The sequence below is a fragment of the Ipomoea nil genome, unplaced genomic scaffold, assembly GCF_001879475.1.
Source record: "Ipomoea nil cultivar Tokyo-kokei standard unplaced genomic scaffold, Asagao_1.1 scaffold2480, whole genome shotgun sequence".
NCBI classification, from domain to species: domain Eukaryota; kingdom Viridiplantae; phylum Streptophyta; class Magnoliopsida; order Solanales; family Convolvulaceae; genus Ipomoea; species Ipomoea nil.
Genome location: NW_017618908.1, coordinates 2397178 through 2413599, shown reverse-complemented (window position 1 = coordinate 2413599; position 16422 = coordinate 2397178). Strand labels below are relative to the sequence as shown.

The window sequence follows — 16422 nt, the reverse complement described above, 5'->3', positions numbered from 1 at the left end:
TAACCTTAGTCTACGAACCAAACATGTCATTCGAGTATTACTTGATTCACAAAGCGCAAACTAATTTCTTTTAAGATGTTTGACTAATTAAATATTATTAAGTAGCAGTCGTACGTATGGGATGGTTTTTAATGCCCAAAACTCAATCAACATATAAAATATAATCTCTGCTTAAACCAAAAGAGATGACAAGAGAAAGAGACAAATGAAGAAGAAGACAAAGTTGATATGACGATACAATGCAATTTGGGTAAGTAATTCTTCCTTCTTCCCCACCTTAAAAACGCAAAGACTTCACAAGTCACTATAGTAGCTTGACTAACTAGCTATGTGTACCCATGGATATATGGATAAGATGACGTGAGTCTCGGTCTTGTATTATTTGAGTCTTGAGAATCAGTTACTTTAAAGTTATGAGGGAATTGATACCCTTAAGGTCTTATCCTACCCATACGTCTCGCCATCTAACGATGCAATAAACTTCAATGAACCAATATTTATGTATAGTTGAAATGGCGTCGTAGTTGGCCTGGTCGTGGCTTAATTATGGTGATCCAAAAGTTAATAATTTCCTAGTCAAGCAATAAGTATAGTTGTGCATGTCGCGATCAAAAAGAAAATCAAGAGATGACTTGGTCTCGAGTTATAAAATTTTAACAAATAACTATAGTTGTGCATGTCGTTGTTAGGGAAGGAAATCAAGAGATGACTTAAATCTCGAAAATTATAAACTTCTAATAAATATTTGAAGATGTGTGTGTATAGAATAGTCTATACATATACTAAATTTAACCACGCTTGGTATGCATTCATGATTAATCACTACTAGAAATCTCACATTTGTTAACTATATATATATATATTCAAATTAAAAATGATCGAACCTTAGGATTTCTGGTTAGAAATAACTTTTCCGACTGCATTGGGGATCTTGAAAATCCTTTGTTCCTATTAACACGTGACTACCCTTAGGAAGTGACTACACCGGTAAGTGGTAACCCTTACAACTTCTTCTTCTTCTTTTTTGTAGTAAAAAATAAAAAAGATATGATCCGTTAGACTATCAGTGAAATTAAAATTAAAAGAAAATCAAGAGATGTGTATATATGTAGTCTCAATAATTATAAATTTATAAAATTCTAAATGTTTAAAGACGTGTGCATATTGAATCCCATGTCTACACCTATACTAAATTTAACCATGTCCGATATGTGTGTGTTGTTAATCAATAAGGCTAAATAATCACCTTTTTCAACCACCTAAAATGATTGAAACCTTAGCATTTCTGGTATATCAAAATAACTTTGTCAACAACATAAGAGATATATATGATTGAAATCCCTTTGTTATGGTTACCAATCATTCATCGAAAGTGATCAGTAACGCCCACCACTTTTTTCTATAATTAGAAAACTTAATCAATTAGATCGTTAGTTGAGAGGTTAGCCCGAAATAATAAATTTTCGAACCTTGAATCTACTCTATCTTTAAAGTAGATGGTGGGCATGCTTTAACGAGATAAGGATGTTTCGTCCGATGAAGTTGTCTCTTTAATGACGCAATAGAGTTGAGAACCCCTCATAACACATTATATAAGGCACACAAGTCTTCTCTTCTTTCTCATCACTTTTGAAAAACAAATCAAATTAAACTCTTAGTCACCTTCACGTACTTTGTTCTTCTAGCTCGGAGCAATTAAGGTTAGTTGCATTTTATGTATACATCACTTTATTAATTATCATCCATCATATATATGTACAACTAATTAGGTTTACTTTCTATCTGGACTTCGTCTTTTTCTGATTGATAAGTTTTTAAAATTTATTGACTGATTAAATGCGGTTATGTTATACGCGTAAAGAAGTCAGGCTAGTCACGAATCTTGAATTATATTCCATTTAAATGGCTTTGGTAATAGCTAGACTCCATGCATGATAAGGTGGAATTTATGTATGGATATGGTATGAGTTTCTTATGTGATGAACTCTTGTTAGCTAAATATGTACACCAAAAGAGGATTGAATGTTTGGGTAACATGTTTATATCATTCCCTATATAAAAACCTTTTGAATATAATGTTTATTGGGTTATAAGGAAACCCGTAATCATTATCTGAGTATATGCATTGGTTAAATCACATAGGAACAGTAAACTGTACTAGCTAGGAAGACCCAATGCAATTAGCTTAATTGTTGAGAAGATGTTAGCAAGAATCGAACTTGTTTGTGATCCTTAACAATGAGAATCATGCTCTTCTTACTCCACTATAAGTTAATTGTTGGACCAAATATATGTGTGTGGGTGCAGTGCGTGTATACACATACAGACATATATTCCATATTTGATTTCATTCCATATTTAAGTATGTTGTTTAGTGTACAAGGAATTCACGTTGTTTCCTTTTATTAAGGTACCAATCTTTTGTTTCTTTTAAGTTTCTTTCATTTTTCATGCTTTGATTAAACAAAGAAAACTGCAAAATGGAAGGAAGAAAAGTGCAGCAATGGCTGTGTGGTTTTTCTTTTTCACTGCTGCTTCTTATCACAGTAGAAGGTCTCTTCGTTGATATTACCATTCTTGAGAGCGCTGTTGAGAAAGGGGCCGGTAAGAATTATTATTGTCGTTGTAGAAAATTTTAAGATAATAATAATAATAATAATAATAATAATAATAATAATAATAATAATAATAATAATAATAATAATAATAATAATAATAATAATAATAATAATAATAATGATAATAATAATAATAATAATAATTAATTAATTATTATTATTATTATTATTAATCATGTTCATAATGGGGTGTTTGGTAAATAACTACTAGCTGATTGGGTTAGTGGGTTTAACTAGTTGATAGCATTAGATGATTGTAGAAAGATGTTTAGTAAATTAACTTTTAGCTGATTACATACAAAATTACTTTCTCAAAATGCTAGTCGAAAAAGTTGTTTTGAACAACTTTTTGAATTTTAATATTTTGGAACAATAAGATGTTACAAAAAATTAATTAATCAAACACTTAGTTGTTTAATCAAATTAGTCAAAATTAGCTGATAGGCAAATTATTTTACCAAAGGCTATTAATTTGTACCAAACTACTGGTACTAACCTTATAATTTTCTTATTTTATTATTATTAAATCTTGAATATACACTTTTTTTTTTGTTGAAGTATGCTTGGATGGAAGTCCACCAGCTTATCATCTAGACAGAGGTTTTGGCAATGGCGTCAACAATTGGTTGGTCCAAATTGAGGTTGTAATTTTTGTTTATTTATTGTTTTTAAATGGAATAAATAAATAGATTATCAGAATTAATTAACTTGTTTAAGTTATCTAGCTAAAAAAATACACTAATTTTTTTAATTATTTGTTATAACGTGAGAAGCATGTAGTCATTGCACTATTATTCGAAAGTGTACACGGAATAAACTTCGCTCCTGTATAATAATCTACAAACCACACAGAAGAGATAAATTGTACTAGGAAGACCTAGGCTCCACTCACCCGTGACTTTTTATATAGGGAGGAGGATGGTGTAATAATATCAGGGATTGCAATAGCAGAAGGAGAACGCATTTGGGATCCTCCAAGCTAATGGAAACACCTCTTGCTTTCAGTGGGATTATGAGCAATGATTATTCACTTAATCCATGTAAAGATTCTAATTGTGGTTGTTGGTTTTACATGGTTTTCAAATTTATTTTTAATGATCATTTTGAGAAAATAATGAAGTTGATTTTTGTTTTTTTAATGAAATTCTAGATTTCTACAATTGGAATAGGGTCAAGGTCAGATACTGTGATGGTGCATCATTCACTGGTGATGTGGAAGTTGTCAATCCTGTAAGTCATATTATTGATTCTGCTACAATATAGTATCAATTCATACATATTTTCTAACTGGGATTCAAACCTGTCACAAGTCAGGTCAACAATCTCCACTTCAGAGGTGCAAGGATTTTCCAGGCAGTAATGGAGGATTTACTGGCAAAGGGGATGAAGAATGCTAGAAATGTAAGTATGGACCTCACATAAACACTAGAAATTCAAAAACAAAAATAAAAATAAAATGAGAATATTTACAGACTAAAATGTAATTAAATTTTTACTGTCAGGCAATCCTATCTGGGTGTTCAGCTGGAGGATTAACTTCTATCCTGCACTGTGACAAGTTTAAAGCATTTTTACCGCATGCTGGCAGAGTAAAATGTTTGTCAGATGCTGGATTCTTCATAGATGTGTAAACTTTCTCCCCAACATTTTTTATTTTATTTTTCTTTATATGAATATATTAAATAATCTTTTTTTTTTCTTGTTTACCAAAAGATTTGGTTATTGAATTGTTGCAGGAAGACCATTACTGGTGAGCCAATCATTCAACAGTTCTACAATGATGTTGTTACCTTACATGTGAGAATCTTTCTTTTATTGTGAAGAATTATTTCTAGGGTTGGTCCACAATTATTAATCACTTTCGTATCTGATCCTCCAAATATCATTTTTGCCCCATTTTGATAAAAAACAATCAAAATTTGTCATATTTTCAATTCAAAATCACACTAGCTTGAACATAATGGCACTTTTGAGAAGAAAAAATGTATGGTTTCAAACTAGAAATATGACTTGTCTATCAGAAAAGTTATCGTCTATTCATCTCGACTAAATGCCGCAAAGATTGAAATTGTGCATCAAATGAGACAAAAATAATATATTTGTAGACTAAATGTGAAAGTGACCTAATAAACATAAGACCAAAAAAAAAAAAAAAAAAAAAAAAAAAAAAAAAAAGGAGAGATGGCCAAGTTGGTGGAGCATTATTATCATACTAGAAAGTCACAAGTTCAATTCTTGTCAATACCCTCTCGGTCAAACCTATCACACAAAATCTTTCTAGTGTAGTTTACCTTTTTTGTATGTTTTGCAAGCTATTACACATGAACGGAATTTACGCAATGCACACTATCGAATAGTGGTTCCAGATTACCCTTGTTATACAAAACATAATAATAATTCTATTTTCTAATTTGTTGCTTGGAATTGGTTTCAGGGCTCTGCTAAAAATCTGCATCGAACATGTATGTCAAAGTTGAACCCTGGTCTATGCTTCTTCCCACAGAACACAGCTTCATATATCCAAACACCATTGTTCCTAATCAACTCAGCCTATGACTATTGGCAGGTTTGCCTATTTTCAGGAAATATTCTATGTTTTTTTTTAACTTTTTGGATTTGTTTTCCTAAACCTAGTGAATAATATTGGAAATCAGGTGAGGGTCAGCTTGATTCCTGACCATGTTGATCCCAGTGGAGAGTGGATGAATTGCAAGACTAATTTAGCTGAATGCCAACCTCAACAGCTCAATGCTATACAAGGTAACACTACAACTAAATTCTATTTACTTTTTAAGTTCTTGAGATAGGATAAGATGATAGATAAAAAGAATAATATGTCCCCTAAAAAAATCTCGCATTTAATAAAAACAAATGTTTTTATGCCATATAAATCTCCAGGTTTTAGATCCAAGTTAGTAAGAGCATTGAACGAACTAGGACCATCTTCAGCAAGAGGATACTATATCAACTCCTGTTATTTGCACTGCCACACTGAATTGCAGAACTTGTGGCACAGCCCCAACTCTCCAAGGTTGTTCAATAAGGTAATTTATACTGGTGACATGGTATTATAATGTTAAATGGCAGAGAGTACTAGGATTCTATTGACATGTTTTGATGAAAATGCAATGTGCAGACAATTGCAGAAGCAGCTGGAGAATGGTTTTTTGACAGAAATCAGTTTCAGAAGATAGATTGCCCTTACCCATGTAACAAAAGTTGCTTCTCCCAGTCTAATTCTTGATCCAGATCTCCATGGTTGTATACAAAATGAAAGGAACTCTAGAATCTGGTAGACAGAAAATTAAATTGTTGTAGCAATTAGCTAATTATTACAGGAAACAATGAAATTTTGGGGGGGAAAGAAGATGGTTAGGGAGGAAAGGACAAAGTTTATGTTCACATATGCATAATGCTTTTGTACTATGTAAATCAAAAGTTCAAAACGTGTAATACTTTTCTTATCAGATACTGTAAAATGTTTCTGCTAATTGCAACTTTGCAAGAGATCCCATCTGAACACATAAGAACAATTAAAAGTAAAATAAAAAAGAGGATGTTTGTTGAGCCAGGAAGACACTTTCTTTTAGAAGGACAGAAATATTGTTTCCTAATTTCCAACAACCAAACACCTCAATAGCTAAGAAATATTTTGAGATAAAATTTCAGTTAGAGGAAGGTTGCTACAAGGAGGTACTACTACATAACCAAAATGTCAAACACAAACCTTAACATGAATACTATACACTTGACACACCCAAGCATCCCAAATTCAAAGATTTCTTCGATTTAGTTGCCATGCAAACTGGTCAACAGCTACCATTGCACGAGATGCTGGGCCTATAGAGCCATCATACCTGCATAAAGACAACACAAGGTCTGGTTGTTGACTTCTTGTTGCAATGAAAAGAACCACAATAATTTACAATTGTGCCAAGATAATATTAATTTTCAAGGAATATGAGCTGGACCTACTTGAAGTTGGGACCAGATAACTAGAGAAATAATGATGCTACAATTTGCAGGCAACAACAGTTACATCTACTGATCTACCTCATGATCTTATAAGACACTACAGGATTAACTTTGAATTCGTAATTTTTAGTGAATCTTAATTAATCCCTAATTACATGTTAGCATACCTTACAACACTTTTAGCATAATGTCCCTTTTAACACCATATACATAACTTCACAGTTCATTCAAAATTTTAATAAAGTATCCCCCTCCCCAATCTTTTTTCTTCCAAACCTGCCTCTCGAGCTCTTCCCTAACCCTACACTTACTTCCAACATTGTTTTGTTGCTTTCAACTTACAACCAACAAAGTGGCATCAGGACTTCATACTACACATTTGATAGAAATACCCAAAATATATCAAATGCTTACAGTCCAACCAAGAGGAATGCCGCTGTTTGCATGATAATCACACCTTCACCAGCAGGTTTAGAAGTGTTCAAGCATCTTGCACAGAACCAAGTCTCATGAATTGATGTGACAAGATCTGTCAACAAAATTTCATCAACCTGAATTTATAAGTTTGAAATTAAAATGAATATAACTAAAAATATTTTACAATTCAATTTGGGAATCTATTCATTCCTACTGTGTTTACTGCAACAGTGCAACAATATCCAGCTTGTATCATGCATATATTTTTATATGTAGCTTCAGTGATATTTTCTAGACCTAGAGAGTAGGAAATCTCCTTCCAGGCACACATAACCAACTAGCTTAGTGATTTTTCTAAGATAAAAAAACATAAACAATTCCATTCACTTCTCAAAGTGATGGGCCTGGGAATCCAATCATGATATCCATCCAATCATTGAATATAATAATGACTTAAAAACAAATGTAATAAAACTGCAGTGAGATAATGGTCAAATAACTGGAGAACTAGAGCTTCGATTACTTAAAACATGAATCATTGTTAAAGCAACAAATCAATGAGAGTATGAGCAAACATAAATAAATTGTGTCAACAATAGAACTTACATTGATTCTGCCCGATAAAAAAGGTCTCACTCTGGAACTTGTTTCTCTTAACAAAATTAACAAGTTGACTCAATTCCATTGGATCTGCTTTTATCCCTTCTTGTTCTGCACTATAAGAAACAAATAATCCATTATTCCAATCCAAATTCATATCCATGTGGTACTGCAAACAAACTCAACTTCATATCTTCTACAATTATGAAGGCATCTATATGAAGTTTAACTTTAATTGGTTGTGAAGCTCCAACGTTTCAGTATAACACAATAAAAACTTGTAACTTGTTAAGAAATAATGATTTGGAAGCTTCTGCCTTATTATCAGTTGGTGACTTGGTGCCTTGGTGGTGGCTCTTTGCCACCAGATGGGCCTTCAAAATTATCATTTCTTAACAAAGTTCGATCATGTGCAATGGAATTTCTTTTCTCAGATTACGTGCAATGGAATTAATTTTGTTATTATATTGGTAAATGCACTTATTGTTGATGAGAAGGAACACTTGAACAGTTGAATATTACAATCTCCAGCAGGGGGTGCAAAAAAAGTAAATTTCTCCTGATGAACAAACCATTGCATCCATCATACAAAATTTGCATGGTTGCACATCTCATAGAGCAAGAAAGATAAATACATAGCAACATACTACTGCTCCAGAATGTGAAACCACAAAAATCACCATTTCACCTGAGAATGTCTTGGAAGCAGTCTATTAAAAGTACTCAAGTGCTAAAAATAATGATCTGTATAGCATAGCAACAGGAGGGAAAACTATAGTACAAACTCTAATAGGCTAATACCCATTGTTACACGCATCCAACCAGCACCAAAAAAAAAAAAAGGTTATGCACTCACATGGTAGAAAGAAGGCGAGATGGTCCATTTGGGTCATAATTTATAAGCAAAGCAGCCTTCAAAGATTGACCTTCAGGTCACACAATCAATGTAAGTAAATTATAATCTATAAAATAGACCAGACACTCCCACAACACAATAGTACATTTCCATTGCTCACCTGAACAACCAACATGGTTAGAAGCCCATTTATCCCAGATTTTATGCACGGAAGCCCAGTCCATTGTTCTGTGTTAGCAACAGGAAACACAAGCACCTCCTAGAGGCAAACAACTGCAAATAACAAAAATTAGTTTGGAACACCATAGTCATACCGTAACTTCATTCCACTGTCCTCAGGCACCAGACTGTTGCTTTACAAAAGCAAGCCTATCTCTGTTCTTAGAATTGAGCCATTGAGGTATCTAACTATCTATACTAGTCATTAGAAGCACAAAAGTGGGGGGAATTTTAAGAAATTTTTAAATTACTTGAATGAAATGGAAAACACGCTACAATCTTCCTGAATACTACATTTTTGCTGAAACCGTAGCATTTTCGGATACAATCAATCAAAATCCAAGCCATTCAGCCAATTCTTATATAACTAGATAAAATAAATAAACAGTTTAAACAGATTCACAATTACTATGTAATTTCAGAAGCTGAGAGACGATAGAAGGACCTTTGGACGAGAAGTGCGAAGAAGATTGTCGCTTAATTAGGCTGAAAAGCTTGAGAGCTGCTAAGAGCGAAGACCATAGATCACAGCCGAGAGGGCGGCAAAACTGAAGGGGCAAAATCAGGTAGTGAGCGTCTGAGCGATGATGAAATTGCCCAGTTGGGCCACTCAAATGTAGTGGGCTCAACAAGCTAGGCCCAAAAAAAGGTTTGAACCTTTACCAATTACATAAAAATCAATTGTTATAGCATGGACCATGGTTCATTTTTATTGTAGACTCTGACTCGAAAATTATGTATTTGCAGTTAATATATTTTGTACTTACAGTTGAATGTCAATCAGGTCAGTCCGTCAAATTTTTGACTAGCCCAGTCAGGCTTTAGTTCGAGCTAATCGATTATTTATTATTTTATTTTCACGATCGGATCAGATCTAACCCTAAGTCTCAAGCTGTCGGACTTATCAGGCAAGTACCTACATTCGATAAAGCATGATGAGCATTGAGCACTATTCCTTTGAGTTTAATGATATGTTCTTTATATATTAATTTATTTGTAAAAATATATATGATAGGATATATACCCCGAGTCCGTGTTCCCACTTATAATCAGGCGAGGTCAAGCCGTTCGGTCCCGGTCTACAGGTCAAGGTCAAAGGAGACGGGTCAAACCCGCCACCTCATTGCCCCTATAAAAGGGCTTCTAGCCCTCCAACTTAAGGGTCCCTTCACTTTCCACTATTACTCTCTCTCTCTCTTTATGCTCTCCCATCTCTCTAAGACAACACTAGAGTTATTAGAGTTATTATGAATAAGAGGAGATTTGAGCTACATTCTATGACCTACTATATTGTTCATACACATCCATACATACGGTACTTACATATCAATGTACTATCAATATAATTTCACTTTTTTTTTAATTATGATTCACCTTACAAGTTGGACCCTGATTTATAATATAACTACTTAATTTTTTTTTTAATTAATAACATTTGATGGATATGAGAGTAAATCTCCCTATCCCCTATGCCAAATTATGGGTTGTTGTCATTAAATTATATGATATCTTCCCCCAAATTACATGATATCTCATAGATTTAAAAATGTCTTGGTAAGGAAATGGACAATAAAATGGCTAATTATGAAAGGGTCTCAAATTTAATAACTTAATAATTTAATTGAAAAAATTCGTATCTATTGAATAACGAGTAATGATAGTGACATGAGCAATGATCATATTACTTCACCTATTGAAGTCTTGTGATAAAAGCTCAAATTAAGAGGAGCGATAGTATATACAGTCATGAATCTGTTTCAAGTTCGAGTGAGATAATGAATGTGAATGTAATATGTGATGACATAAGAGTCAAATAATACGTTGCACCGAACAAAGTAAAAGTGGGACGAACAACGAGACACATCAACCCACGATACAAGTTTGGTGACAGCTACCTTCTAATAAAAAATTCAAAGATTTAATAAAAAAAAAAATTACAAAATTGTATATTGAGATCCCGCGTAAGCATACAAAATGTTGTGTATAGCTAATAAATAGTGTTAATTTCACTAGATGTCCTTTTATCTTTGGTGTCAATTTCAAATTTAGTTCTAGATTATCGTTTTTACTATTTAATATCCCTAGACTATTATTTTTTGAACACTTTTAGTCCTTCTCATGACTTTTTCTATTTTTAGTAAGGGCAATTTTGTCTCTTTATATTTTTCTTTTGTTATTTTTTTTGTTTCAATCGGTTTAATTGGTTTAAGACTTTACTACAAATCGGTTGAAAAATATTATTGCTAAAAATCAGAGACTACCTAAAGTTATAAACCAATTACACCGGTTAAAATCAGAAAAATAATAAAAGAAAATATGAAGAGACAAAAATACTCTTACTAAAAATAGGAAAAAGTGATGAGAAATACTAAAAATGTTCAAAAAATAATAATATAGGGATGCTAAATGGCAAACACGATAATCTGAGACTAAATTTGAAATTGTCACCAAAGACAATGGACCTCTGGTGGAATTAACTCTTTATATATATATATATATATATATATATATATATATATATATATATATATATATATATATATATATATATATATATATATATATATATTTATATTTATATAATCGCACTCAGGTGTGAATGCTTCGCCCAGGAGCAAAATATGAATGAATTCTGTCCGTCCACGTGTCCAGATCTAATGGATGAGAAACACTGATTTTTTTTAAAAGCGCGGTGGCATTTTCGTAAATAACTGAACATCGAAGTGCAAGTAAAATGTATTACAAGTGCATGTAAAATGTATTATATGTGCAAGTAAAAATTTACACCGAATATCAATACTAAGTGCACCTATAGTTATAAGTAGTTGCACCTATAGTTATAAGTAGTTGCATACATAGTTATAAGTAGTTGCATACATAGTTATAAGTAGTTGTACCTAGGTGTATGAATGTTTGCGGGTGGTTTTCAGGGATATTACTACCCACTGAGCTCAGATCAATGAATGTTAACAAGGCAAAATTACATGCACATACATAGTTATAAGTAGTTGCACCTAGGTGTATGAATGTTTGCGGGTGGTTTTCAGGGATATTACTACCCGCTGAGTTAAGATCAATGAATGTTAACAAGACAAAATTACATGCACTTATAGGTGAAAGTAGGTGCACCTATAGTTATAAGTAATAGCACAAATAGTTATAAATAATTGCACCTATAGTTATAAACACACCCAAGTGCATGAATGTTTGCGGGAAGTGAATGCTAACAAGACAAAATTACATGCACTTATAGGTGAAAGTAATGCACTTATAGGTGAAAGTAGGTGCACTTGTAAGTGATTTTACTTGCACTTCGATGTTCAATTATTTACGAAAATGCCACAGTATTTTTTGAAGCTATTAGATCTGGACACGTGTCGCGCGCTGATTCGTTCGCATATTCCTTCCTGAGCACTTATTCTAACCTGAGTGCATCCCTCTCTTTCTCTCTCTCTCTCTCTCTCTCTCTCTCTCTCTCTCTCTATATATATATATATATATATATATATATATATATATATATATATATATATATATATATATATATATATATATATATATATATATATATATATATATATGTAGTACCAGATAATTTTAAATGAATAAATTGATTTACAAATGTTTTAATTATGGAATAATTAATTGTGCAAATACAAATTGTAGAAGAATATGTCAGAATATAGACTAATTAATTATGAAATTATTTATTACTTTAGTAATATCTCACGTAATTTTTTGATACATTTCATAAATACATCAATAAAATTTTACATATTTTAAATTAGGTAATATATATTCTAATTATAAGTATGTAGATTCGGATAATTTTAAATGAGTCAGTTGAATAAAAAATATTTAGACTAGGAAATAATTAATTATGGTAATACAAAATGTAGAAGAATATGCCAGAATATATAGTAATTAATTATGGAAATATTAATTAGTTTAGTAATATTACACAGAATGCTTTGACCCAAACCATAAAAGGGCATTTGGTTGGAGAGGGGGAATTACGTGGGAAATGAATTGCAATTTCATGGGAGATGAATGACCGGGAATAAAGTGGAAATTCAAATTATAGTGTTTGGTTTATAGGAATAGAATTACTGAGAATTTAAATTCTAATGTTTGGTATACATGGGAATTGAAAGGGAATAAATAGTATAAAGTCAAAAATGTCCATTGTTATTGTCATGCATTAATTTGAGGTTAAAAAGGGAAGGGTAATTTTGACTCATCACTATCTTTTTTCCATCCTAAAATCCTATGAATTAAAATTTCAGGGGGGGACATGAAATTTTAATTTCATGAAAATTGGGGAATTTCAATTCCAATTCCTTTCAACCAAACAAGGGAATTTTGTGACCTTTGAAATTAGGTGAGAATTAAGTGGGAAGGGAATTTAAATTCCCTTCAACCAAAACGCCCTGTAAATGAGTCATTTGCATAAAATATATTTTAAATTAGGTAATATATATTCTAATTATAGGTATGTAGTACCATATAATTTTAAATGAGTAAATTGATTTACAAATGTTTTAATTATGGAATAATTAATTATGCAAATACAAATTGTAGAAGAATATGCCAGAATATAGACTAATTAATTATAAAATTATTTATTACTTTAGTAATACTACATGCAATTTTTTGACACATTTTTCAATAAAATTTTACATATTTTTAAATTCGGTAATATATATTCTAATTATAAGTATGTAGATTCGGATAATTTTTTAATGAGTCAATTGAATAAAAAATATTTAGACTAAGGAATAATTAATTATGGTAATACAAAATATAGAAGAATATGTCGGAATATATAGTAATTAATTATGGAAATATTAATTAATTTAGTAATATTACACGGAATGCTTTGACCCAAACCATAAATGAGTCATTTGCGTAAAATATATTTTAAATTAGGTAATATATATTCTAATTATAAGTATGTAGTACCAGACAATTTTAAATGAGGCAATTGATTTAAAATATTTAGACTATGAAATAATTAATTATGTTAATACAAATTGTAAAAGAATATGCCAGAATATACAGTAATTAATTATGGAAATATTAATTAGTTTATTAATATTACACGGAATGCTTGGACCCAATTCATAAATGAGTCAATTGAATAAAAAAATTTTAAATTAGGTAATATATATTCTAATTATAAGTATGTAGTTTCAGAAAATTTGAAATTACTCAATTGAATAAAAAATATTAAGATTATTGAATACTTAATTATGCTAATATACATTGGAGAAGAATATGGTATAATATAGACTAATTAATTTTTAAAATTGATATACGCTAATATTACACGAAATGTTTTTATCCAATTCATAAATGAGTCAATTCAATAAAAAATATTTTAAATATGACAATAACTATTCTAATTATAAGTATATATAGTACCAGATAATTTTAAACGAGTCAATTGAATAAAAAATAATTACACTCTAGAATAATTAATTATGGTAATACAAAAAGTAAAAGAATCAGACACAATATATACTATTTAATTCTAGACATATTATTATGGTAATATTAAACGGAATTTTTGGAATCATGAGTCAATTGAAAAAAAAAAAAATATGATAATAAATATTATAAATATGTAGTACCGGATAACTCTCAATGAGTCAATTGGTTTAAAAATATTTACTCTATAGAATCATTAATTTTGCTAATACATATTGTAGAAGAATTGCCATAATATAGACTAATTAATTATGGACATAATATTATGCTAATATTACATGGATTTTTTTTAAAACAAATTCATAAATGAGTCAATTGAATAATTTTTTTTAAATCTATACTATCTATACTATTATTAAAAACAAAATCATCCATTGTGTTTTTCCGTCCAAACTCTTCCACCAAAATAATTAAGAATTAATAATATATTAATTAAAGATTAATAACAATACCAATAATAATTATAATACAATTTAAAAATTTAAAAGTATCTATAATTTACTTATAATGTTAGGCGTAAAAAAGGAAAAAAGAAAAATGATTCCTAATTCACTTAATCTATACTCTATACTATTATTAAAAACAAAATCATCATTTGTGTTTTCCCGCCCAAACTCTTCCACACAAACAATTAATAATCAATCAATTATCAATTATCAATTATAATTATAATTGGTTCTTTGTGTTTCAGTAGGTTGAGAAAGTATATGAACAGATACTACAATGTAATAGAACCAGTAGCTTTCAAAAAAAAAAAATCAATTATCAATTATAATAATAATAACAAAATAGAAAAATACAAAAAGATATATAATTTACTTATATTGTTAGGAGTAAAAAAAAAAAAAAATGAAAAAGGATCTCTAATTCACTTAATCCACTTAATAATAATAATAACAAGATTTACAGTAACAAAAGAAAAATGGAATCTGATCGGTAAGTCATTATTAATAATAATAATAATAATAATAATAATAATTATTATTATTATTATTATTATTATTATTATTATTATTATTTTACAAGCATATAGATTTTATATTTAAAATTTAAAATTTATACATTTTGTTTAAATTGAAAAATTTAATTGTTTTGCTTTGAATATTCATTTATTTTATTCGTTTATCCACACATGTTCATAGGTGAAATTATAGTATTTAAAAGAATATTATAAAAATAATTATTAACTGAGAATAAGAATGACACGGAATTTAGACCAATTGAAATAGAAAATGACTATTAATAATTTAGTGAAAATAAAAAATGTTTCTAAATTGACTCAAATGCAAAAAAATGAAATGAATATTTATACTTGATTAAAAAATAAAAATAAAATGAATATTAATTAGTTACTGTAAATATAAAAATTTCATAAAAATTATGCCAATTGGAAAATGAAATTAATATTAACAAGTTACTGAAAATATAAAAATTACTTTTCCTTTTCCAATTACTTTTTATAAAAATTCATCCCGTGTATTGTACGTGCGAAAATACTAGTAAATATAAATGAAACTTTTATAGGTGAATACTCAATTGCACAATTCGTTCAATTTATAATGTTTAATTGATTTTTATTTTCTCTTATTCATTTACTACTACTTGTGTATTTATATCTATCATCCAACTACTTTGCACTCGTCATTGCTTACTCAATTACACACAATCGCAACTAAATTCATTATGATTATCACGTATTTTATTAAATATTACTTGTACACCGTATATTCATTTCATTGCCCCACCATAATCTATTTACTTATACCCAACCGCCTTGGTGTTCTTGTTGTTTGTTGATATTTATACTTTTTCAATATGCAAAGTAATTAGATTTCAAATATATTTGGATTTTATGAATTAAACAAAAAAAAAAGGAATGTTCTAATTTATATAATTATATATCGATATAAATATTTTTAATATATTACAACAAATTCATTCCGTGCATCGAACGTGCGAAAATACTATATAAAAAGAAAAAAAGAAAGAATGGGTGTGATTGGCAATTCCTTTATACTAAGGGGTTCCTTTAACATTTTATATAAAACTAGGGGTGGAAAATAGGATAATTGCCGAAAGCGGTCACTTTTCATGTTCCGAGGCGCGCGTGTCGTTCCGACGAAGATTAGAATTTGAATCCGTTAAATGCTGACACGCCATTTTTGCTCTTTGCGTCTTCTCACCATCACTGTAATATTACATTTCCCCATTCAAACTAAAAAGTTACTAGAGATTATTCTTCCAAAA

The 16422-nt window shown here is 30.0% G+C and overlaps 2 protein-coding genes across 5 annotated transcripts; one reads left to right on the top strand and one right to left on the bottom strand.

Moving 5' to 3' along the window:
- The first annotated feature begins 1429 nt into the window (after positions 1 to 1429).
- Positions 1430 to 6085, top strand: LOC109153283 (pectin acetylesterase 8-like). Of its 2 annotated transcripts, none has more exons than XM_019301160.1 (12): positions 1430 to 1700; positions 2470 to 2604; positions 3177 to 3259; positions 3529 to 3658; positions 3769 to 3848; positions 3933 to 4019; positions 4121 to 4245; positions 4355 to 4415; positions 5053 to 5184; positions 5273 to 5378; positions 5517 to 5662; positions 5755 to 6085. In XM_019301160.1, exons 2-12 carry the CDS (start codon positions 2481 to 2483, stop codon positions 5860 to 5862), a joined length of 1182 nt encoding a protein of 393 aa, XP_019156705.1. In that variant the 5' UTR covers positions 1430 to 1700; positions 2470 to 2480; the 3' UTR covers positions 5863 to 6085. The 2 variants fall into 2 exon arrangements, with proteins under 2 accessions (XP_019156705.1, XP_019156704.1); XM_019301159.1 differs by having other exon boundaries at positions 1598 to 1700; positions 2480 to 2604.
- LOC109153284 lies at positions 5576 to 9271 on the bottom strand. Of its 3 annotated transcripts, none has more exons than XR_002049487.1 (7): positions 9131 to 9271; positions 8627 to 8739; positions 8467 to 8536; positions 7617 to 7726; positions 7008 to 7122; positions 6332 to 6475; positions 5576 to 6104 (listed from the first exon to the last, which is right to left on the bottom strand). XR_002049487.1 is itself a non-coding variant. In XM_019301161.1 (7 exons), the coding sequence occupies exons 2-6, from the start codon at positions 8688 to 8690 to the stop codon at positions 6391 to 6393; spliced, it is 444 nt and encodes a 147-aa protein (XP_019156706.1). In that variant the 5' UTR covers positions 8691 to 8739; positions 9131 to 9270; the 3' UTR covers positions 5576 to 5907; positions 6346 to 6390. The 3 variants fall into 3 exon arrangements, 1 of the variants encoding a protein (XP_019156706.1); XR_002049488.1 differs by having other exon boundaries at positions 8627 to 8725; XM_019301161.1 differs by having other exon boundaries at positions 5576 to 5907; positions 6346 to 6475; positions 9131 to 9270.
- Positions 9272 to 16422: the final 7151 nt, after the last annotated feature.